The sequence below is a fragment of the Furipterus horrens genome, unplaced genomic scaffold (genome assembly GCF_987537825.1).
Source record: "Furipterus horrens unplaced genomic scaffold, mFurHor1.1.pri manual_scaffold_13, whole genome shotgun sequence".
Classification (NCBI taxonomy): domain Eukaryota; kingdom Metazoa; phylum Chordata; class Mammalia; order Chiroptera; family Furipteridae; genus Furipterus; species Furipterus horrens.
The window spans coordinates 33,524,565-33,546,375 of record NW_028327183.1 but is presented as its reverse complement, the minus strand read 5'-3'; the positions used below and the strand labels follow the sequence as shown (position 1 = coordinate 33,546,375).

Below are 21,811 nucleotides of genomic sequence, written 5' to 3'. Positions count from 1 at the left end.
CTGCCAGCAGCAGGGAGGGGAGGATGGCAGCTGGGGCTTTAGTCTTCAGAATATCTCACTATTGCACTTGAAATCTTAGAGAACTGCAGATGGTTGGAGGTGATCTGGAGGGGCTGTCAGAATCATCTGTTCCACTTGTCACATAAGACCACAGAAGGGAAGAGACCTGCCCTTGGCACATCTGGGACTGAATTTGGGACTCCTGTGTTCATCCCATCCCTTTACACCCCTCCTAGAGCTCATGATGCCAGTAGCAGGACCCCAGCTCCACAAAAATAGTGTGGGCAAGCACCTTCTACCTCCCAGCGCATCTGCTCTGTCCTCACCAACTCACCCCTTTGGTGGTTCCTTTCCTTTCAGGCTTGTCGAACACCCAGCAGGGATGAAGCTGGTGTTAAACTGCTGATGAGTTATTTCCTCCAGTTGGGCTTTGTTGAGAGCCGGTTCTTCCCGCCCACCCAGCAGATGGGGATCTTGTTTACCTGGTAGGTGCCTAGGTTCTGTGCTGTGCTGCCCCACTTCAGTCACATGGACTCCTCTGCACTGTGGGGCCCCTCTTTTCTAATTGTCCCCTTTGTTCAGGAAGTGTAGATAAACTAGTGTTTATTTGTGAAGGGGACCCAAGGGCAGAAGGCTCCAACAGACCTTACTTGTCTTTTTGCTTCTCAGAACAAGTCAGCCGAGGAGAAGAGGCATTTTTTTCATGCTCATTTTATCATCGGGGCTCTGAGGTAGAACTAACAAGAAGCAAGATTCTTGTCCCAGATGGGGTGGGGGCTAGGAATCAGGTTTTGTCCCTGTGACAAGGGCTGCAAACAGAAGGAGATGGAATTAAAACGAAGCAGAATATTTGGCTCTTTCCAGAGCTGGTATTTTCTTTACTGATTTTAGAGGGGATGGGGGGAGACATTGTTGTTCCACTTATTTATGCATTCACTGGTTGATTTTTGTATGTGTCCTGACCCAGGATTAAACATGCAACCTTGGCATTTTGGGACAATGCTCTAACCAACTGAGCTACCTGGCCAGAGCCAGAGTTGGTATTTTCTTTCTTTAAAGATTTTATTTATTTATTTTTTAGATAGAGAGGAAGGAAGGGAGAAAGAGAGGGAGGGAAATATGGATGTATGAGATAAACTGCAATCAGTTGCCTCTCATGTGCCCCAACCAGGGATCAAACCTGCAACCCAGGCATGTGCCCCAATCAGGAATTGAACTGGCTACCTTTTGGTTTGTGGGACAACACCCAATCCACTGAGCTACCCAGTCAGGGCCAGAATTGGTATTTTCAAAGATTAGTGTTGTTTAAATACTTTATAGAGATGCTGTACCTGTTCTCTGAATATGGGTGAGAGGAGACTAAATCCCAATCGTAAGGATCATATTCAGAGTTAAATTATACCATAGAAGGCCCATGTGCTGCCTGCCTTTTGAAAGGAAAGGCGGATGACTTTTTGTAAAGATGCTGTGAGCTGCCTGCTCTGGTGAAGGTTCTAAAGGTGATTTTACCTCAGTCTTGAATTAAGGAGTAGCTCCATGTCTACCTGTTGGTTGATGTGTGAACTTTAAAACAAATCCTGGATCTTTAAGACTTTAGCAAGAATTATGAGGGGTTCGTAATTGCTGTATTTTATTTAGGAGAAGCCTTATATTTTTAAAATTATTTCTTAGAGCAGTTTTAGGTTCACAGCAAAATTAAAGGGAAGGTAGAGAGATTTCCCATAAACCCCTGCTCCCCCACACCAAACCTCCCCAATATCAACATTCCCTACCAGCGTGATGCATTTACTACAATTGGCACATTATCACCCAGAGTCCGTAGTCTACCTTAATGTTCACTGTTACTGTTGTACATTCTGTATGGATTTGGATAAGTGTATAACAAGCATCTACCATTACAGTATGCAGAGCAGTTTCACTGCCCTAAATTTTTTTGTGTTCCCCCTATTTGTCCTTCCCCTTTCTTTCCTCTGAAACCCTGGCAACCACTGATTCTTTTCCTGTCTTCATTATTTTGCCTTTTCTAGAATGTCATATAGTTGGAATCATACAGTATGTACCCTTTTCAGATTGGCTTCTTTCATTTAGTAATATGCATTTTTTTAAGGTTCCTGCATGTCTTTTCATGGCTCGATAACTTTTTTCTTTTTAATACGGAATAATATTCACTGTATGGATATACCGCAGCTTTCTTATCCATTCACCTGCTGAAGGACATCTTGGTTGTGAATCCTTATTTTTGTGTGCTGTTGTGGGTATCTTCAGTATGATCAGGCCCATCAGCTTTTTGGAAATGAAAGCTTTATTGCATGTGCATCTTTGAATTTTATTCAAGAAATAAATTTTGTCCATTTTTTACCCCCAAATGGCATTAACTAGCCAAGTAATCTGTATTCTCACAACACATTACATTTCTTTTCAATAGGTATGACTCCCTCACTGGGGTCCCAGTCAGCCAACAAAACTTGTTACTGGAAAAGGCCAGCATTCTGTTTAACATTGGAGCCCTCTACACACAGATTGGAACCCGATGCAACCGAAAGATGCAAGCTGAGCTGGAGAGTGCGGTGGATGCATTTCAGAGAGCTGCAGGTGTGTCTCCGAGAGGACTGCTGGGATAGTGTCCCAGCCCTGTTATTTGGCACTGGGTGCCAGTGGGTTTGAAGTGGGTCTGGTGGGTCCTTCCCAGGCCCCATGCTTGGTCTCACGGGCCTGAAAGGGCCAGGCCAGTTCCCAGTGCTGGTGTAATTTCCCACCAAGAGAATTACTTAATGGTTTAAACCCTGTTGGCACAGTCTGGGTCTGGGTTATGGCTCATGTACACAGTGAATCCTGTGGTTAATGATTAATTTTTTGCAAATGAGTGGCCCCAAGGATGGCAGTAAATGAAGTGTTCCTTTGAACACTATTGAAGAACAGAATAAATTTTTCCAAGTAGTAAAAATGTAGGCTTTAAAAAATAATTATGTGTGTCTTATTAGTGCCTATTACTATTTATGCCTTTATATTTTGCTGATTCTATAAAGCCCGCCCACCTAAGGTCGCTCTTCTTGGCCCTTTGTCAAATGACACTTAGCACCAGGGGTCGGAGGCCTGGTGCAGTGAGTGGGCCCACGGGGCTCATGGGAACCCAAGGGTCCTGCCTTGCTCACCTCTAGCAGGGTCTGTGTCTCACATACTTGGGATGAACCAGTATTCTAAGATTCCATGTAGGAATTGATTACTTTTGCTGTAAATCCTTTTCTGGACTCATCATTCTGAGGAATCGTGAGCAGGTGTACTTTGTGACCTGTCTCTGAGATTACAGACATGGACAGAATGCAGCTTGAGGAGAGAGCGGAGGAACACAGAGAGGAGCAAAGAGCTTGTGGTAGTTGCCACCCTTCTGCAAAGTGATCTGCGCTTTGAGGCAAAACCAGAGGAACCAGTCAGATGGGATTCATGGGGGAGACTTTATTTTAGCTGCAGGTTGATGTCTGTTTATGTTGTGACAGTTAATTTTCTAAAGCGTAAAAAAAGACAGCTGAGGGCTACAGCATGAAAATTTCTATTGGGATGGGCTGAGCTGATCTTTCCTGGGGTCCTAGGGGAAAGCCCTACTTTTCTGAGTAACCTAGGTGTTAAGTGTGAGCCTCCCCTGCTGAGAGCCCCTCACTTGTTCACCTGCCTGCTTTCCTCTTTGCCTTCCTCAAATGCCTGGTTATGTTTGGAATTTCTCACTTGTCCCAGGAGAGACAGGAATAGATGGGAACAGGCTGGTTTCTTTTCCTGATACAGAGGTAAATGTTTGGAATAGAGTCAGATCTTTTTTTATACTGTGGTAAAAGATACATAACGAAATTGCCATTTTTACCATTTTTAAGAGCTCATCATTGGCATTAAGTACATTCACATTGTTGTGCAACTCTCTCTCCATCATCCCATACTGAAACTCTGTTCTTAGTAAACAGTAACTCTCCATTTCCTCTCCCCTTCCCCAACTGCTGGCAAACACCATTCTACTTTTTGTCTCTATGAATTCGAGACTATTCCAGATATCTCATCTCAGTGGAATCATACAGTATTTGTCCTTGTGATTGGATTATTTCACTCAGCATAATGTCTTCTTCCATATTGTAGTGTGTGTCAGTGTTCTTCCTTGTTAAGGCTGAAAACTATTCCATTGCATGTTTATACCACATTTCGTGTATCCATTAATCCATCAATGGATATTTAAGTTGTTCTGCCTTTTGGCTATTTGAGAATAATGCTGTCATGGACGTTGGTCCACAACTACCAGTTTAAGTCCCTGCTTTCAGTTTTTTTGGTGTGTGTACCTAGGAGTGGAATTGCTGGATCTTATGGTAATTGTGAATCATATTTTTGAAGGTGCTCCAGGATTTTTGATTCTGTCAATTATCTATATTTCTGAGCAGCATGGTGAAATAAATATGGCCCCCAAATAACACGCAAAAAAATTCCAATTGTAGGGGTTTTAAACTACCTGAAAGAGACATTTACTCACACACCGAGTTATGACATGAGCCCCGCCATGCTCAACGTGCTGGTCAAAATGATGCTTGCACAGGCCCAAGAAAGTGTGTTTGAGAAAATCTGCCTTCCTGGGATCCAGAATGAGTTCTTCATGCTGGTGAAGGTGGCTCAGGAGGCTGCCAAGGTAAGCCTTCCTGGTTCTCATGACTTTCAGGGTGGCAGGATGCATTGGTGCGGGCCCACTGGAAGTAGCGGGGATGGCCCACCACAGCTTGCCCATGGCCTGGGCAGCATTCCCCCCCTGGCCAGAGTGCTGGCTTGCTTTTTCTTGGCAAGTACTCGTGTTTCAGATATGGATCACTGATTCCATCTGCAGCTTAGCCCAAAAACCAGCATAATGACAGTTGCCTGATCTCCCTGTTAACTCTGACACTGACAGCATGAAGAATTCTTGGAGTTGCTCCCAGATTTTGGAGCAGCCTCTGGCAGAGACTGCTGCATGGGAGAAAGGGCCCTTTTTCTGTAGCCCAGGTACGTGAGAGCCCCTAAGCCAAGCTCCTCCTTCACAACATCCCTTCTGTTGCAGGTGGGAGAGGTCTATCAGCAGCTGCACGCAGCCATGAGCCAGGCACCAGTGAAGGAGAACATCCCCTACTCCTGGGCCAGCTTGGTCTGCGTGAAGGCCCACCACTACGGAGCTCTGGCCCACTACTTTGTAGCCACCCTCCTCATCGACCACCAGCGTAAGGCTCGGGGTGCATGGAGGCTCTGGGCTTTGGTCAGGGCTGTGGTTGTCCTGCCTCCAGGAGATGCTGAACTGAGTCGGAGCTGTCTGCCTGCCCTGGACGTGCTAACAGCCTGGGGACAGAGAGAGGGGGCAGTATATGTTGGCCAGGCAGCTGTCACATAGGCCAGGGTGGGATTAGGTGTTCTGTGTTTCCCCTGGGGGAGGAAGAAGGGCAGCGTTAATTCTGCCTGTGATGGAGCAGACAGCCTCATGATCTAGAACAGGGCAAGGACCAGGAGGCATTTGCCTCAGGCACAAAATCTAAGGGAATGACCCAAAACACAGTAATCACGATAAAATTTTAATGTGACATTTTAAGTGAATCAAAATTAATGCATAAAGAGAGGAATTGGTAACAATGCTGTGCTCAGCCACCTCAGAGCCCAAAGCAATATATATATATATATATATATTTTTTTTGACATGGATGTTTTGCATTGGTTTTGATATTTAGGAACTTGCATTAAACTATTATATGTCTTGATTGTTGAGTTTCGGGCACCTCCTTCAGTTTTCAGCTGGAGGTGACTATATCACTCTCCTCATCCCAGTCTCGGCTCTGATCTCAGGTTAGGTGGGACTTTTGTTGTAATTATACTAATCAAGGCAGCCCCCAGCATAATGGAAAGTATAACCTCTGGAGCCAGGTTTCCTGGCTTCATATCTCAGGTCTGCCATTTACCAGCTGTGTAATCTTAGGGAAGTTACTTAGCTGCTCTGTGCCTTAGTTTTCTCATCTCTAAAACGGGATATGAAGGGCCGTTGTGAAAATGGAGTACGTATGTGCAAAGCTAAATAGTGCCTTGTATATGGGTAGACTCTGAAAGTGTTAGCTGCTACTGCTAGCATTATTATGCAGTCTGCTAGGCAGGACAAGTCAGGTAAACCAGTGGAAATATAGTGCTGCAAAAATTGCTGTGGAGACACCAGTGGGGCTGCAGTTGGACTCCATGGTGTAGCCATGGACGGTTTTTCATTTGAGTTGGCCTCTGAGCTCTGAGGAGAACTTTTCTAGCGGATCAAGGAGGGAAAGGACAGCTGGAACAAGAACTCTACCTGAACTCTGGGGCGGGGGCTGAAAGCGTTGAGCGTAGTAGTGAGTGGTCGGAGAGGTTACAGGGCACATGCTCCAGGCAGGGTGCAGGTGCACAGGCCACCACAGGTTTGAGATGGGACTGTGCTTGGAGGTTCTGGGAAATAGATGACTTGGAGGGGATTGAGAGTGGGGCCTCAAAGCCAAATTATGAGCCCCAAGTGTGCAAAGTATTGTGGGCTGGATTGCCTGGAGTGTGTCCAAGGGCTGAAAGGAGACCTGTTATTCCAAGAGCCTGTAAAACTGGAGAATAAAGAAATCTGAAGATGTAGTTGAAGGAGAAAATCTAAGTGGGTCTGTGGCATTGTCTCCAAAGTCCTCGGCCACGTCCATGAGAAGGGACTTACCCTGTGGCTCTTGTTGCAGTGAAGCCTGGTACGGATGAAGACCACCAGGAGAAGTGCCTGTCCCAGCTTTATGACCACATGCCAGAGGGACTGACACCCTTGGCCACGCTGAAAAACAATCACCAGCGCCGACAGCTGGGTGTGTATCGACTCTTCTGCTCCCTTCTTCCTTGTGCCCAATTTGATGCCCAGCTGGTCCTGCTTACTAACGACCTCAGACATGTCCCCAGGGCAGGGCTTGGAGAGTTGGGGTACAGAGTCATTGTGGCCAGTGTCCTGTAATCTCTTTGGGCTTCCAGAGTTGTGTTCTCACGGGTTCTGCGAGGGCCCAGGCCTCCCCAGTGGAGCTAGAGCTTTGACAGTCTTTCAGGATATCTAGTGTGGAAGGACTCAGGGCTTCATTTTCTCAGGCCACACCTGAGAACCAATAATGAATTGTTCTGGTTTGGTCTCTGCCAAGTCTGAGAGTGAAGAGCAAACCTACACTCCTCCTTCCCCTGACCCCCCCACTCACCTTTCCCCATCTCAGTGATGGTAACTGCATTCTTCCAGGTATGCAGGCCAGAAACCTTGGACTCACTCTGTGCCCTGTCTCCCTACAATTTTTGAGCAAATCCCATTGATTCTACCTAGAAGACGGGTCACTGCTTACGCTACCACCCTGGTCCAAGCCACACTCATACAGTGTTGACTTGCTGAAACCTCACATAATCCTATGAGATAGGTATGGCATGTTCCCCAGAGAGGTTAAACAACTTGCTCAGCTTTTTGCAGTGGCCTCATAGCTAATCTTCCTGCTTTCCTCTTTGTTCCTTCATTGTCCATTCACATACATGGTTTAGATCCCCTCAGTCCTCTGCTCATACCCGATGGGCTCCCAAATCACCTACAAGAGAAGTTGGACATGCCCCCCCCCCCCCCCCATTCCCTTCCCTTCTCTGCCTAATCCCCAGCACCTTGCCGGCTCTTATTTCAGCAATGGTCTTCTGTCAGATATCCTCAGGGCTACTCCCTTACTTCCTGCAGGGCTATGTTCAAGAGTTACCTTCAGAAAGGCCTTCCCTGGTCACCCATCGTAGAAGAACAGGTTTCCATCCCCAGTCTTCTCTTGCCACATCCACTTGCTGTGGTTCACATTCTCTCTAAGCTGATTGCCACGCATTCCATCATTACGGCTTTGCTTGTTAATGATCTGTCTTCAAACACTAGGCATGTAAACTCCATGAATGCAGAAGCTAGTTTTTGTTCATTGCCTTATCTCTGCTGTCTAGAACATTCAGTATATATTCACTGAATGGATGTTTTATGGATGTAAGTGAGTATGTTGCATATGCATTTCAGAGGGACTTAAGCCATCTGGCGGGATTCTTCAGAAACGAGAACGTCCACTCTTCTGGCCTGATCCCTGGGCACTTGGGCTCTCCTTGAGGTACTCGTGTTGCAGTTTAGGACACATGTCACATGGTCTTGCTTTTCCGTTGGCAGGCAAGTCCCATCTGCGCAAAGCCATGGTGCATCATGAGGAGTCCACAAGGGAGGTGAGCTTATGCAAGAATCTCCACAACATCAAGCTGTTGCACGAGGTGCTAGGTGCAGCACAGCAGCGATCCCGGCTTAAGTACACTCAGCACCAGGAGGACGATGACCTGCTGAACTTGACCGATGCTCCTGACATTATTCGTAAGTGCCAGGTGCCAAGTGGGCTCTGTGTGGGAGGCTGGGGCGTTCGGGGCGCACAGTCTTTATTTGCTCATTCTGTAGGAGCTGGATGTGCTGGGCACTGGGGGGCGGGGGGGGCAAAATGCTGCTCTTGCCCATCTCTTTGTGTCTGAATGCAGGGACTTCTTTATGGTCTTGTCCCCATCAACCCTTTAGTGACTTCGGACTCCTCTGCTGCCCCTTGATACTCCTCCCTTGCTGTCAGGGTGTCCTACCACCTTGTCCATTCCCACCTCCCTCCCAACCCTCTTTGTTACCTTTTCTTCTTGCCCAGTCACATCCACTCTTCCTAAAGTCTCTCAGCCTCCTTTGGGGTGCCAGCCATCACCTCTAATCAGGAGACCTCTGAAACTGCCTTTTACCTTGACATTTTTGCTACACTTCACACCCACCCACACTCCATCTGCCTTCTGGGAACCTGCAGTTTGCTATCTTTCTTTTACAACTCAGGCTCCATGGTTTGAAAACTAGCGCATTCTTATTCCCTCCCCTAGCTTGCTTTCCCTCCTGTTTAATTCATCTTTCATTAGTACCAACATATTTTTTCTTTTAAGACAAAAATTATTTTTATTATGAAATGAGAAGTAAAACTTTTATTGACATGGTGGAAACCAGAAGATGCAGGGAAAATTCTTCAAAACCTAGTTCATCGTGTGTGTGTGTATGAGCGAGAACAGTTAAGCTCTCCCCTCATAGCAAAGTTTAAGCATACAACATGGCATTGTTAGATATCTAGAACTTACTCATCTTGTATAACTGAAACTTTGTACCCTTTGACCAATACCTTCTCACTTTCACCTCCTCCTACCCCTGGCATCCAGCATTCTGCTCTCTGCTTCTATAAGATGGACTAGTTTAGATTCCACATGTAAGTGAGATTGTACACCCGAGGCTTTTCTAAGGCTCTCCAAGGTGTTGAATACTGTCCTTGGTTTGGGAATACGGAGGTGAACGGGGCAGCTCTAGCTGCCCTTAGAGAGGTGGCAGTCAGTTCTGCCCTGGAGGTCAGGAGTGGAGGGACTTCCCTGAGAAGTGTCTTTATAGTGAGGAATGACTAGGATCTTTCCAGGAATTAGGGGAAGGGAGTAGAGGATTACCCAATTGAGGGAACCCCCTTTGACTATACCCCTCACATGCTACTTCCTAAATCTCTGTCTCCAGTCTCTGGAGTTCCACCCCCAATTTTCAGTGACCAGTTCCTTAGAATTAGATTCTAGCTTAAGCTAGAATCCTGGGCTTGTCTGCAGTAATATTGGCTGATAGCTGTTGAGCATTTGAGGTCTGCCAGGCACAACAGTAAGCACCATTTGTATATAGAATCTCATTCAACTCTCCTTTCAATTGTTTGAGGGAAGTACTGGAATTGTCCTTATCTTAGAGATGAGACAATAAAGGCTTAGGAAGGTCAGAGTCCTTGCCCCAGTTGACCAGACTGATTGGTGGAATCAGGAATGGTGCTCAGGGAGTCTCTTTCATGGACACTGTGGCCACATCCTTGGCCTACTTGTCCACACCATGTGCTCTGTTGCCAGGAGGTAGAGATATAACCTCCATGGAGGGAGTGAGATGGTATGGCTGCTGGTGAGGTCCAGGGGTGGTGGCACCCTTCTTTTAGTGGATGAACAGCCTGTCCAAGCCCAATGCTGTCTCAGGCAGTTTGTTAGAAGCCATAGGGTCATCCTGTTACTAGGGGGTGTGTGTTCTACCTTGGCAGTACCAGTTTGCTTCCTCAAATTTTCTAAAGATTTTATTTATTTACTTTTTAGAGAGGGGGAGGGAAAAAGAAGGGGAGAAACATCCATGGATTGCCTCCTGCACACCCCCAACTGGGGACCAGGCCTGCAATCGAGGCATGTGCCATGACTGGGACTCGAACTGAGCCATATTAGCCAGGGCTCAAGTTTTCTTTTTATACCATTGTTCATGTATATTTAGCCTGCTCTGGGATCCTTTGTGAGAAGCCAACTAGCCTCATGGCAAGGGTAGGTTGGGCCTGCCACAAATATGTGGAGATTTGAGCTATTGGTGAACACAATTTGGCAAACCCACTGCTCTCAGTGATATCATCACATTACACACTAATGATGAAAGAAGCACATGGCCTCCAGGACTTTGTGCTGACAGACACGGTACTTCCTTCCATAACAGCCACTCCTAAAACATGGATTACCTTAATAGGGTTTTATGAGTGCCAAAGGAAACCCACTAGACTATAAATAAGCTACTTGAAGGCAGGGAATGTATCACTACTCTATCCCAGCCCCCGAGTAGGGTATGGCTCATAGTAGAGACACAAATTGAAGATACAGGTCACACTGGGCCAGGGGGTTGACCAGTAGTCCATCTCCTGTACTACTTGTCTAAACCAAGTGGGGGCAAGATTTGCTTCCTCTTCCCTTCAGAGAGAAGACTTAGACCTGAGTTTTCAAGGATAACTTTGAACTAAAGAAACGTCTTTGCTTTCCCTTTTCATCTTATTTTCTAGCTAAAACTGAACAAGAGGCTGAAATTATACCACCAGAGTTCTCCAAAGTGACAGCAACAGACTTCTTCCAGAAACTGGTATGTTGAATGCTGTTTTCATAATGACCTACAGGACAGATTTTACATGTTACAAGTATGTAAAAGGCTATTTTTAGGTATTTTAGGTTTTTAGAGATTTTAAGATAATTTTTAAAAGAAAAAAATTTAAAGATTTTATTTACTTATTTTTAGAGAGAGGGAAAGGAAGGGAGAAAGAGGGAGAGAAACTGATGTGAGAGACAAACATCGATTGGTTGCCTCTTGTATGTGCCCCAGCAGGGGACTGAACATGCAACCCATTGAACCACATCAATGCCCAACCATTTGAGCTACACCGATCAGGGCTAAAAGATAATTTTATTTAAAATATATTGGCTATTTTAGAGAAAATGGCAATTAATGATCTCATATGATTGCTGTAGCATGTATTATCTCAGATGGTGTCATTACATTAGTCTCTGAGCAAGGCTGAATGAAATCTGTAAGGACAACAGGGCTCCATTTCCTTTAGCTTTCTTCAAATGCCTGATTCAACCTTCAGATCCTACAACTAATGATGCCCTATTCCAAAGGGCCCTTTGTCTGTGTTTTCAGCTAACAAGAGATGGACACCTCCTCGAAGCATTCACTTCACTGTAGAAGAAGGTGACTTGGGGTTTACCCTGAGAGGAAATTCTCCAGTTCAAGTCCACTTCCTGGATCCTTACTCCTCTGCTGCGGTAAGTGTGTGCCATTCCAGGCTGGGAGCAAAACTCACTGGCATCTTTGCAGGTAGTCAGACTGGTAAAATACAAAGAAAGCTGCCCAAACAAAATATCTGGAGGAATGAATTTCAGGTTCCTTCATGTAAAAGGCCTCTCATGGATGCTACATGCCCAAAGAGAAAAAGATTAGTTTTTGCTTTCTTTTTTTTCTTTTTTCAAAATGATTTTATTTATTTTTAAAGAGAAAGGAGGGAAGGGAGAAAGAGGGGGAGAGAAACATCAGCATGTGAGATATACATCGATCAGTTGCCTTTCACAGTCCCAAACGGAGGACCTGGCCTACAACCCAGGCATGTGCCCTGATTGGGAATCGAACTGGCAACCTTTGGGTTCACACACTGGCACTCAATCCACTGAGTCACACCAGCCAAGGCTTGCTTTCTTGAAGCAAATTTATGCAAATATTTATTTCGTTAATGAACTTTAAAACCGTTTCCGGGAATTGAATGAACAGAATGTTGACCTTTATTTAAATCATACTTTTGTAGCTGGCAGGAGCCAAGGAAGGGGATTATATTGTTTCCATTCAAAATGTGGATTGTAAGTGGCTGACAGTGAGCGAGGTTATGAAACTGCTGAAGAGCTTTGGTGAAGATGACATTGAGATGAAGGTTGTGAGCCTCCTGGACTCCACCTCATCCTTGGTGAGTCCTGACACCCTTGGCAGTAAATAGGAAAGTGAAGTGAGGTTCGTGTGAGTCTAGCCCCAGAGGTCTTTCCTGGGCCTTCTTCTTCCTGCCTGCATTGTAACATGTCACAAATGACTGAACTTCTAAGCCTGTCATTGTCGCAAGGGGCTTGCCTTGGGTCAGAGAGGACTGGAAAACTTTTATTTTTGAACCTGTAGATAAAATAACCAGTTGCTTTGTTTTTTGATTATATCTTTTTAAATGATGAAAGTAATACATACTCATGGTAAAAAAAAAAAAAAAATTCAAATGATAAAGAAGGGATTGTCATGTGAAAGACACTCTCCACACGTCAGAGACAGCATTTGCTGTACCCTGAGATCATGGGAAGTGTGTGATACCTATGCAAGTTCATATGCACAGTTATATCCTTTGTTCCCCCCCAACCATACTCTTCCACACTTGCTGCATTTAATAATATACCTTAGACGCTTCCCTCTATAACAACATTCATTTATTCATTCAACAAATATCGATTGAGCATAAGCTATGTGACAGGCCCTTCTTTGGTATTGGAGTTACAGCTACAAATAGACAGATTAGGTCCCTGCCCCTACAAAGTTAGCACCAAATAAGCAAGTAAGTGGTTGTCATTTTGATAAATGCTGTAAAGAAAACATGTAGCATAATAGAATGACTAGGGGTAGGGAGAGGCTCCTCTAGACAGGACTTGCACAGAGACTTGAGTGACGAGGAGGAACCTCCTGTATTTGAAGAGGTACAAGAGGAGCATTCTGGGCAGGGTGGCTGAGAGATGCAGAGACCCTTTGGCAGGAATAGCTTCTCCTAATAGAGGAACAAAAAGAGGGCCTTTTGGCTGGAGAATTATGACGACAGGAGATGAGGTGGCAGGGAGACAGGGCCTCATTGGCAATGGTGGGACTTTGGAAGTCAGTGAACCTTTTAAGAAGGGGGATGAAATGATAGGATGTTTATTTTAGAAGGATGTCTCTGCCAGGAGGCTGGCTGAGTGGCAGCAGTGAGCTGGCTGTGGCAGCCATCCAGGCCAGTGATAATTACACACTAGGATGGCTGTCATTGGAGGTGGATGCACCTGAGACATATTTTGAACGTAGGGTTGACAGAGATTTGTAGGTGATTTGTGTTAAAAAAAAGAAAAAAGATGGTAGAAAGAGAGATGATTCCTCACTTTTTTGGCTTGAACAACTAGCTGCATCATTTTTCATAACAATGGTGAACAGGGGTGGTGGTGAGGGAGGTAGAGGAGAGAAAACAAGGCTGATGCTTTCACTGTTTCATATGCCATTAGACATCCAAATATAAATGTAAAGTAGGCAGTTGAATGTTCAGATCTTCAATTCAAGGAAGAAATCACAGCTATCTTAGAGACTCTTCAGCATAGAGATGATACTTGAGGCTGTAAAAGACTAAATGAAATTACCTGTGAGGGGCTGAGGGCTGAGGGCTGAGGACTAAACTCAGAGACACTGTAAGCACCTGCAGGTCTGTTAGAAGAGAAGTGGGTGCAAAGGAAGTTGCGAAGGCAAGTCCAGAGAGATTGGGTAAAAAGGAGCTTCTTAATCAAAAGAAGAAAATCTTGCCCAGAGAGAGTGGTCGACTGTTTTGCATAAGTTGAGGTGAAGGGTGAGGGAGGAGGAGCCATGTCTATTATATTTGGCTGCTGGGCAAAAGGACAAAAGGAGAGATTGCAACAGAACTCAGAGGGAGTTGGAGAGTGAATGGGTTGTGTGATTTCACTGGTAAGAAATGTCCAGAATAGGCAAGTCCATAGAAACAGAATGTAGATTCATGGTTGCCAGGGGCTGGGGCTGGAGCACTGGGGAATTGGGAGTGACTGCTCATGGGTATGGAGTTTCTTCGGGGGGATGGGAGTGTTCTGAAATTAGGTAGTGGTGGTGGTTCCACAATTGTGAATATACTAAAAATGACTGAACTGCATTAAAATGGTGAATTTTATGGTATGTGATTAATATTAATTTAAAAAATAAAGAAGACAAAGAAGTTGAGGGACTCATGGAGCACCTTGGGAGAAGGGATCGGAAGAAATGGTACTTTTAGGGGCAGAATCCATAGACTTGCTGGACAAGTAATCAAGGTCCCAACCAGAAACAGAAAAGACCTTTGTCCAAAAGGAGGTTGAATAAAAGGCTGGGCTCTGGGCTGAAGGGCTGGAGTAGATGGCATTGCCAGGGAGGGAGGCCCCGCTCCTGAACAGAGATTGAAAGGCTTATCTTTCAGTCTTGCCCATTTCTTTGGAGGAGGCCAATGGATGTGATGGTTAAAAGCAAGGATTCTCTACTCAGATCAATTTTGTGATCTTGGGCAAGTCAGGGAATAGCTCAGCCTCAGGAAAATGAGGAAAACAGTGCCTGATATGGAATATGTTTCCATTCAGAATAGATGTTATTATAACCATAATGTGGTTATTCTTTTCCCCAAGCGAGGACTTTAGATCATAACATTTGAGCACTATTTTTAACTACTGATCCTTTTCTTCAGACAAAACCAAATATTGAGAATAAAGCTGAGTGCTCTTCCTGAATTGATTCCCTGATCCCTCACTCTGTGGATCACAGTGGGGATCTCTAGGGATGACTGTGGAGCACATTGTGAAATCTGCTGATGTAGTGGGGTCCTAGGCTTAGAATCAAAAGACCTAGAATCAAGCCTTGTCTGCCATTAACAAGCTGTGCGACCTTCATTCAGCAGGTTAATACCCCTCCCTTGGCCTCAGTTTCCTCACCTGTGTAAGAGTTGACTAGAGTTGTGGTTTCACACTGCTCCATAAAGCCCTGAGAGTTCCAGAGAGGTGCCCCAGGAAGATGTGAGTGGGGAGCATGCTGGGTGAGGACAGGGAAAAAAGTGAATGGGAGGAAGGGAAGACCTGTGAAAGGGAGCAGAGACATTAGGGTGGTAGCTGGGGGTGGGACAGACATAGGGAAAAGGAAAGCTTTGCAAAGGTGGTGGTGTGTGTGTAGGTAACACAGCAAGCTTGTATGCTGATGGGAAAGGTCTGGAAGACAGGAGGGCAAGGAAGGAATACCTGGAGGAGAGGGTGTGAGATCCAGGTACACCAGAGGGCTTGTCTTTGGGGACAGATGCAGTTAAGTATAAGGCAAGGATATCAGGAGGGCATGTGGGGGCCTTGATAGAAAGTATCTAGGAGAAAAGGAATAAAGTTACTAGGGAAATGTAGGCGTGCCAGGTAATGCGGTGCCCAGTAGAGGTTTGAAGTTAGGGTTAGAATGTCAAGTGAAGCCAGACAGCTTGGTAAATATCCTCCCTCCAGTAATGGGCAGCTGTTTAGATCCAGGCCTGGGGGAGGCAGCAGATGTTGAACTAGAGTTGACATTCACTGATCAAAGTGTGTTAAGAGAATTGAGGGTGTTTGTAAGGGAGGGGTTATTCTGCATAACGGAGTCTTAGGAAGGTGAAGGTTGAAAAATGTTTGTAGGTATTAAATCTCTCTCCAGGAGTTCATTGTATTGTTTTTAATGAGAGCACATGTGTCCTGTAGAGCATATGGGATTAATGGCAGTTTTATAGAAAAGGGAGATGAATTTTATCAAAAGGAGCCACACTCAAGGGGGACATTTTATAGTGAATATCCTCCTTTATTGCTGCATCACTCATTTTCCTTGATTTATATTGTGAACAATGTACCCAACCACTTAGGTCTATTGTATGCTTATATAAATGGCCTGTTTTCACTGCCTGGAACATAGATGTTCAATAAACATTTGGTGACTGAAGCAGCCTCAACATTAGGCAGATCTTACAAGCAGGTGAGAACCCATGTGGAAGTGTTTAGAAACCAAGTTTCTTCAGATTTCCTATTTGAGTCCTACACAATCCTTTAATAGCTAATAGTTAGGTGTAATAGGTACAGTTTTATTTGGGGAGGATGACAGTTCTGGAGATGAATGATGGTGATGGTTGAACCCCATGTGAATGTATTTTACACCACAGGACTGTACCACTTAAACAGGGGGGAAAATTAATGGTATCCTCATTGTGGATTCTCTATTATCTTTAAAGAGAATGAAGTTGAGCTATAACTAATGGCATAGACTGAAATCCAAGATACACTAAGTGAAGAAAGCAGGGTGCAGACTAGTCAGTGTGGGCAGTGTATTCCTTTTAAGGAAAGACAAATGGTGACATATATTTATGCACATATCATTACCTGTATATGAACATTATCTCCAAAAGTGTAACAGAAATCATGTTCACCTCAGAAGGGCCTTGAGCCAAGGTAGGAGCAACATCTACTGTTCACTGTAAGTATTTTCACATTGTTGACCATGAGTATATATTACTTATTTTAATATAATAACCTTAAAAAGTGAGTAGTGTTCCTTAGCTTAAATTACTGCTATTGAGTACATTCCTTAAAAATTGTCCTTGTTTAATTCTTTGTAACTGTTAAGTCATCTGAGTTTCAGAATTATATCAACTTAATTTTAAAGAGGATGCTGTAAGTGCAGAATATAAGTCTCAGACTTTGCAATCATTTATCAGATATCTTAAAGATTCTAACACCCCTCTTCTTTTTCTGTGTGCAGCATAATAAATGTGCCACATACTCTGTGGGAATGCAGAAAACTTACTCCATGATCTGCTTAGCCATAGATGACGATGATGATAGAACTGATAAAACCAAGAAAATCTCAAAAAAGCTTTCTTTCTTGAGTTGGGGCACCAACAAGAACAGACAGAAGTCTGCCAGCACCTTGTGCCTCCCGTCGGTTGGGGTTGCCAGGCCTCAGGTCAAGAAGAAGCTCCCCTCTCCTTTCAGCCTCCTCAACAATGACAGTTCTTTGTACTAGTGCAAGGAAACAAAAGCATTCAAGCCCAAAACATTTCCAGTCCTCACTAGGCCTTCATATTTGTGCCATAATGGAAAATTTCTAACTACTCTCAAGTCCTGTTTTCTCACAGTATAACCTTACAATGGATGTCTTTATGAATGAAAGTAATAAGAAACCTCTAGAAATTTGTGGGAAACAAACTTATTCAAGGAATGACAGCATATTGCTGCAAGTTATTTATTATATAAAGTATTGTAAATAGAATAGGGATGGAAATATGGCTATTTTTAACGGCTACAGTTATGACTTTCGCTTACTATCAGAGTTAAATTGGGGCTACCTATATTGGTCCTATTTGTAAGTTTCCAGGCTTGGGTAATACAATAGATCATTCCTTAACCCAGAATCCAGATGAGCCAAAATTAAGGCAGGTCAGGGGATTATAATGATGGACTTGAATTAGCATTGCTAAAAAGTTCCAAAGAGCTGCTTTCTAAGGGTCATTCATTAACCTAAAATGACAAGATTTTACTATTATTTCTACAAAATAGGAATGCTATTTCCAGATACAGTCTAGTGTCAAATTTGTCATGACTTATGAGGCAAAACAATTTCGGAGTAGCTTTTCTTCTAGTTACGTGTCATTTAAAAGTTGCTAACACAGTGGCAAATATTAAATGAAGATGCTATCTACAAGGTAGATAATATACTGTTTGATACTCAAAACATATTTCATTTTGTTTAAAGTAGAAAGTACATAATTGTATATTTTAAGAGTCTTTAAAATGGGTTGAATTTTATAAGGTAAAGATGTAAATAAGTCAAGTTTAAAGCTCTGAGTTTTTAAAATGACATTCTTATTGATTTCTCATGCTACAAGTTGGATGATACTGTGATTCTAATAAGTCACTGTTGACATAGTACAAGTTATATAACTTAAAACCAGCATTGAGATCTAATTTTGACAGTTAACAAGAATTTAAAATATTCTCTAGTGAGCAATAGCAAAAGGGAAGCAATACCTTTGGGAAAGGGTTTCTGTCCACTCCTCTTAGGGCCATTTTTGTATAAATATTTAAATAAACACATTCATTTGCTTGAGTTAATGCTTTTTTCCTTTTTCACTTTAATTCTTCCCTTTCAAATTGTTTCCACCTTAATGCAAAATGATTTTATTGTTTGATTTTTTAAAATTACTAACATTTCACAAAACAGGACTTTCAAGTTATCTTAGTATCTTTGAGAACATATGGCATCTTTAATTGTATTTGTTTTTTGTGTGGGCAAATATACCTTTTGATCCCTAGCCTCTAGCTCTTCTTTCTGGACCTAGCTGCCCCTGCCATTTTCCTGTGTATCTTCCCATTGTTGGTCTTTACATTCACAAACACATTTTCCACCACCACCCAAAACACACATTGGCTTTTTATCTTTAAGTGGGTACTCTACACTCCCAGCTTTCTGTGTCCAGATGTGCCCAGTGATTATACACAAACTGTGCAGCTACCATGAAGGAAGTGAGCGGGGGAGGAAGAACAAGGGCTGTACAACCACTTATTTACACTGGCAGCAGTCCTCAAAGCACAGGTATATTAAGACCAGACCTGAAGAACAGTGGCTCTGCCACCAGGAACAAGGGGCTTATGGTACACAGTGCTTCATTGTAGGTTTGTTTCCTTTAGAAGATCATATCCACCACCTGAAACTTGATAAGACCTTTCCATGATAGATGCAGGTCAAGGTCACCTGTTCAAATCTGCCCAAGCTGGCTTTTTCCCAAATCTGAGAGTCCCCAATTCAAGCGACTCTCTTAGGAAGATCCCCACTAGCCCTCTTCATGGTAGCAGAATCAGGGCCCACTAACTTAAATGCCTGCACCCAGAGAGCAGGGCAGGACAACTGGCAGATTTCACTCAGGCCTCTCCTCCTCTTTCACAAGCTGGTGTGATGGAAAATCATTTTTCTTGATTTTTAAATATAAAAAGAAACCAAGATCCTGTGTTTGTAGTCTAAAGGAGAAAACGTAGTAGATGCTATTAGAGGAGCTGTCACCTGGACTGTGTGAAGAACTCATGAATTTGCTGTGCGACTGCTTGTCCAATGACCTGCTCCAGTTCTTGGATGGAAGCATTACTTAGTTGGTGGATACTTGGGAACTTCTGAAGCAGAAGGGAAGCTTTAACCTTTCCAACTCCTGGGATCTGTTGCACAGTTCGAAGTAGGGATGGCTCAGATGTTAGAACCTGTTTCTTCCTGAGGAAAGGGTTCTTTCTGGGCTCTTTGGTTTGCTCTTGAACCTGAACCGAAATTAAAGAGCATGTGAGCACCCTCTAGTGGACTAGCAGTTTTCTTCAAAATTTGGTGGAAATTTGTTTTTCTATTTGGTTCAGCTTGACTTACCACTACAAATGTTTTCATATACTATGAATATAATTTTTCATCAGCAAAATTATTGAAAGATGAGCCATATGATTACACAAAGGAATAAGAGATGAAAATTTTAACATAAAAACTTGGGTTTCCAGAATGCTTAGGACAAAAGCAATGAAAACATACTGAGGGATTCAAACATGTTCCTATGATCCACTAAGAAATGTTTCAGTTGTATAAGCGTAAATGATACCTAATACCTTAATTGGACCTGCTTGATACAGGACCTGGAGAGAGCTTGCCTATCAAAGGAGAAACCCCTCTTCAGTTGTAGAAACAGAAAAGGCAGGTAATAGCCTTACATCAAGGGAAGTTAGGAATAATAAGGCAAAAGAATGTGGAGAGCCATGGAGGGAACTGTGAACAACACAGGACTGCATTTCTAATTTAAAATCAACAATACAGCCCTGACTGCTGTGCCTCAGTGGATTGAGCGTCGGCCTGTGAACCAAGTGTTGCTGGTTCAATTCCCAGTCAGGGCACATGACTAGGTTGCATGTCAGGTCCCCAGTTGGGGGCGTGAGTGAGAGGCAACCACACAGTGATATTTCTCTCCCTCTCTCCTTTCCCCTCTCTCTAAAAATAAATAAATAATTTAAAAAATAAAATGATGAAATCAACAACACAATAACAAAAATTGGTGCTTAGGCCCTACTCCCACATTCTGATTTTTAATTGGTCTTAAGTAATACTCATGCATTACTATTTTGAAAAGTTTCCCTACAAAATTCTGATGAACAATCAAGTTGAATAATCTTATACTAGGTTTAAAAACAACAGCATAAACTTGCATACAGAGTGCTGATGCTTAAATGCTGTGATGAGGCAAAGCAGCTGCTACTGACATTTTCACTGGCGTCAATACAGAATAATGAGTGATGAGGTCATCACAGACTGGCAGTCTAAAATCAAGTCTCCAACTTGTTCACTTTCTTATATAGTTGCCTAGAATGGATGTCAAGCTCAGCTGGTCGCAGAGGCAGCTTCTGAACTTAAATTCCTCAAAAAGGTTTTATAAACTAACAAAGAATGATTAGATTGGATTGAGGGACTCAGGAATAAACCATAGCAAGCAAGGGCAGCAGCTAAAAGATTCTTGAAGGTCAGTTGAGAGTCTTCAAGACAGGGCCACTGTGGAGGCAGACAAATCAGTACTTACTAACTGGATAATGAGGGAGGACGCTTCCATCTGGTTGGCCACTGGAAGCAACACCATCCCAAGGTCCAGCACAGTAAACTTCTGTATGGCTGGGAAGTACTGTTCACTCATCTGCGTTTTTTCAACTACTACTATTCCTTGAAGATTACTAGACTTCAAAGAAAAATAAAAAACAACAGTAAACCATTTTGTAACAAAATTCCTTTCAAGTTTAAGAAAGCTATCTCTCCAAGAGTACTTGGAATGGCCAATGGTTTTATAAGAATTATTCCAAACAGAAGAGGGAGGGGGGTCTAGAAGTCAATTTTCAATACAGGCTTCTTCAGTTCAGTACTTACATTTCTAATGCGAACAAGCCTCTTTCGGTAGCTATTTCCTGCCACCAAATCGGCTTCCTTGATATAAAGAATGCAGGATCTGATAGACAAGTAAAAATCTACCGATGCCAGGCCATCCTCAAAAAGAAGTTGTATTTTCCCTTAAAATGCAGACAAGAAAAGTTCCGTGAACTTTGGATGAAAAGGCAGCAACTGGTAGACGTTTTCTAAAACCGTGTGAGGAGAGAGAGGGTTTATGCAGAGGGCAGCCCACCGACCTTGCATGCCTTGTGCCAGCTGCGATCCACGCCATTTCTCATTGGCAACAATGTGCCCAAAAGGCACGTGCACAGGGCCTGTGTCATCCACGGGGTTCCTTTCCATGGTGGCCTGGATCTAGAGAGGGAAATGCAAGACGGCATTTGAGCAGGATGTCCTGCCCACGGCCCCACATTCCACTCGAAGTTGGAGCCTCTTGGCAGGGGCCGGTCTGCAGTGCTCTCCAAAAGACTGAATTACTTGCCAAAGTCTAAGAACCAAAAGGCTTCTGTCCTAATTGCCCTGTCTCTCATTTTCGTCACCTGCCTGGCCCCCGTTACCCCAGCTCTACCCGAGTCCGTGGCTCCTCAATCCAGTCCTTCGTCTTACCCGCCCTTCGCCGCGAGGGGCGTCAGATAGGCTATGGCGTTAGAGATCGACATCTCTTCTGGCCAGTAA

General features: G+C 43.7%; 2 protein-coding genes across 3 annotated transcripts in view; one reads left to right on the top strand and one right to left on the bottom strand.

Moving 5' to 3' along the window:
* RHPN2 (rhophilin Rho GTPase binding protein 2) overlaps nucleotides 1–18,289 on the top strand; it is a 54,539-nt gene extending 36,250 nt beyond the window's left edge. The window contains exons 6-15 of one of the 2 annotated variants that reach the window (XM_090258991.1): nucleotides 361–485; nucleotides 2,426–2,592; nucleotides 4,470–4,657; nucleotides 5,060–5,216; nucleotides 6,720–6,839; nucleotides 8,186–8,380; nucleotides 10,905–10,981; nucleotides 11,515–11,661; nucleotides 12,195–12,350; nucleotides 16,943–18,289. In XM_090258991.1, coding sequence (XP_090115117.1) covers nucleotides 361–485; nucleotides 2,426–2,592; nucleotides 4,470–4,657; nucleotides 5,060–5,216; nucleotides 6,720–6,839; nucleotides 8,186–8,380; nucleotides 10,905–10,981; nucleotides 11,515–11,661; nucleotides 12,195–12,350; nucleotides 16,943–17,206 — 1,596 coding nt within the window. In that variant the 3' untranslated portion in view covers nucleotides 17,207–18,289. The remainder of the gene's footprint in view (nucleotides 1–360; nucleotides 486–2,425; nucleotides 2,593–4,469; nucleotides 4,658–5,059; nucleotides 5,217–6,719; nucleotides 6,840–8,185; nucleotides 8,381–10,904; nucleotides 10,982–11,514; nucleotides 11,662–12,194; nucleotides 12,351–16,942) is intronic. The other variant, XM_090258990.1, reaches the window with a different exon arrangement.
* FAAP24 (FA core complex associated protein 24) lies at nucleotides 18,047–21,776 on the bottom strand. The gene is made up of 5 exons (XM_090258992.1): nucleotides 21,705–21,776; nucleotides 21,373–21,490; nucleotides 21,116–21,255; nucleotides 20,778–20,930; nucleotides 18,047–19,485 (listed from the first exon to the last, which is right to left on the bottom strand). Exons 2-5 carry the CDS (start codon nucleotides 21,476–21,478, stop codon nucleotides 19,237–19,239), a joined length of 648 nt encoding a protein of 215 aa, XP_090115118.1. The 5' UTR covers nucleotides 21,479–21,490; nucleotides 21,705–21,776; the 3' UTR covers nucleotides 18,047–19,236.
* Nucleotides 21,777–21,811: the final 35 nt, after the last annotated feature.

Excerpts from the sequence above, each read along its gene's own strand:
- FAAP24 (XM_090258992.1), bottom strand. The coding sequence starts at position 21,478 with ATGGAAAGGAACCCCGTGGATGACACAGGCCCTGTGCACGTGCCTTTT. Across the intron at positions 21,256-21,372 it reads GCTGGCACAAGGCATGCAAG|GGAAAATACAACTTCTTTTT; the intron begins GTCGGTGGGCTG and ends CTGCATTTTAAG. Across the intron at positions 19,486-20,777 it reads CCTCCCTCATTATCCAGTTA|GTTCAAGAGCAAACCAAAGA; the intron begins GTAAGTACTGAT and ends ATTTCGGTTCAG.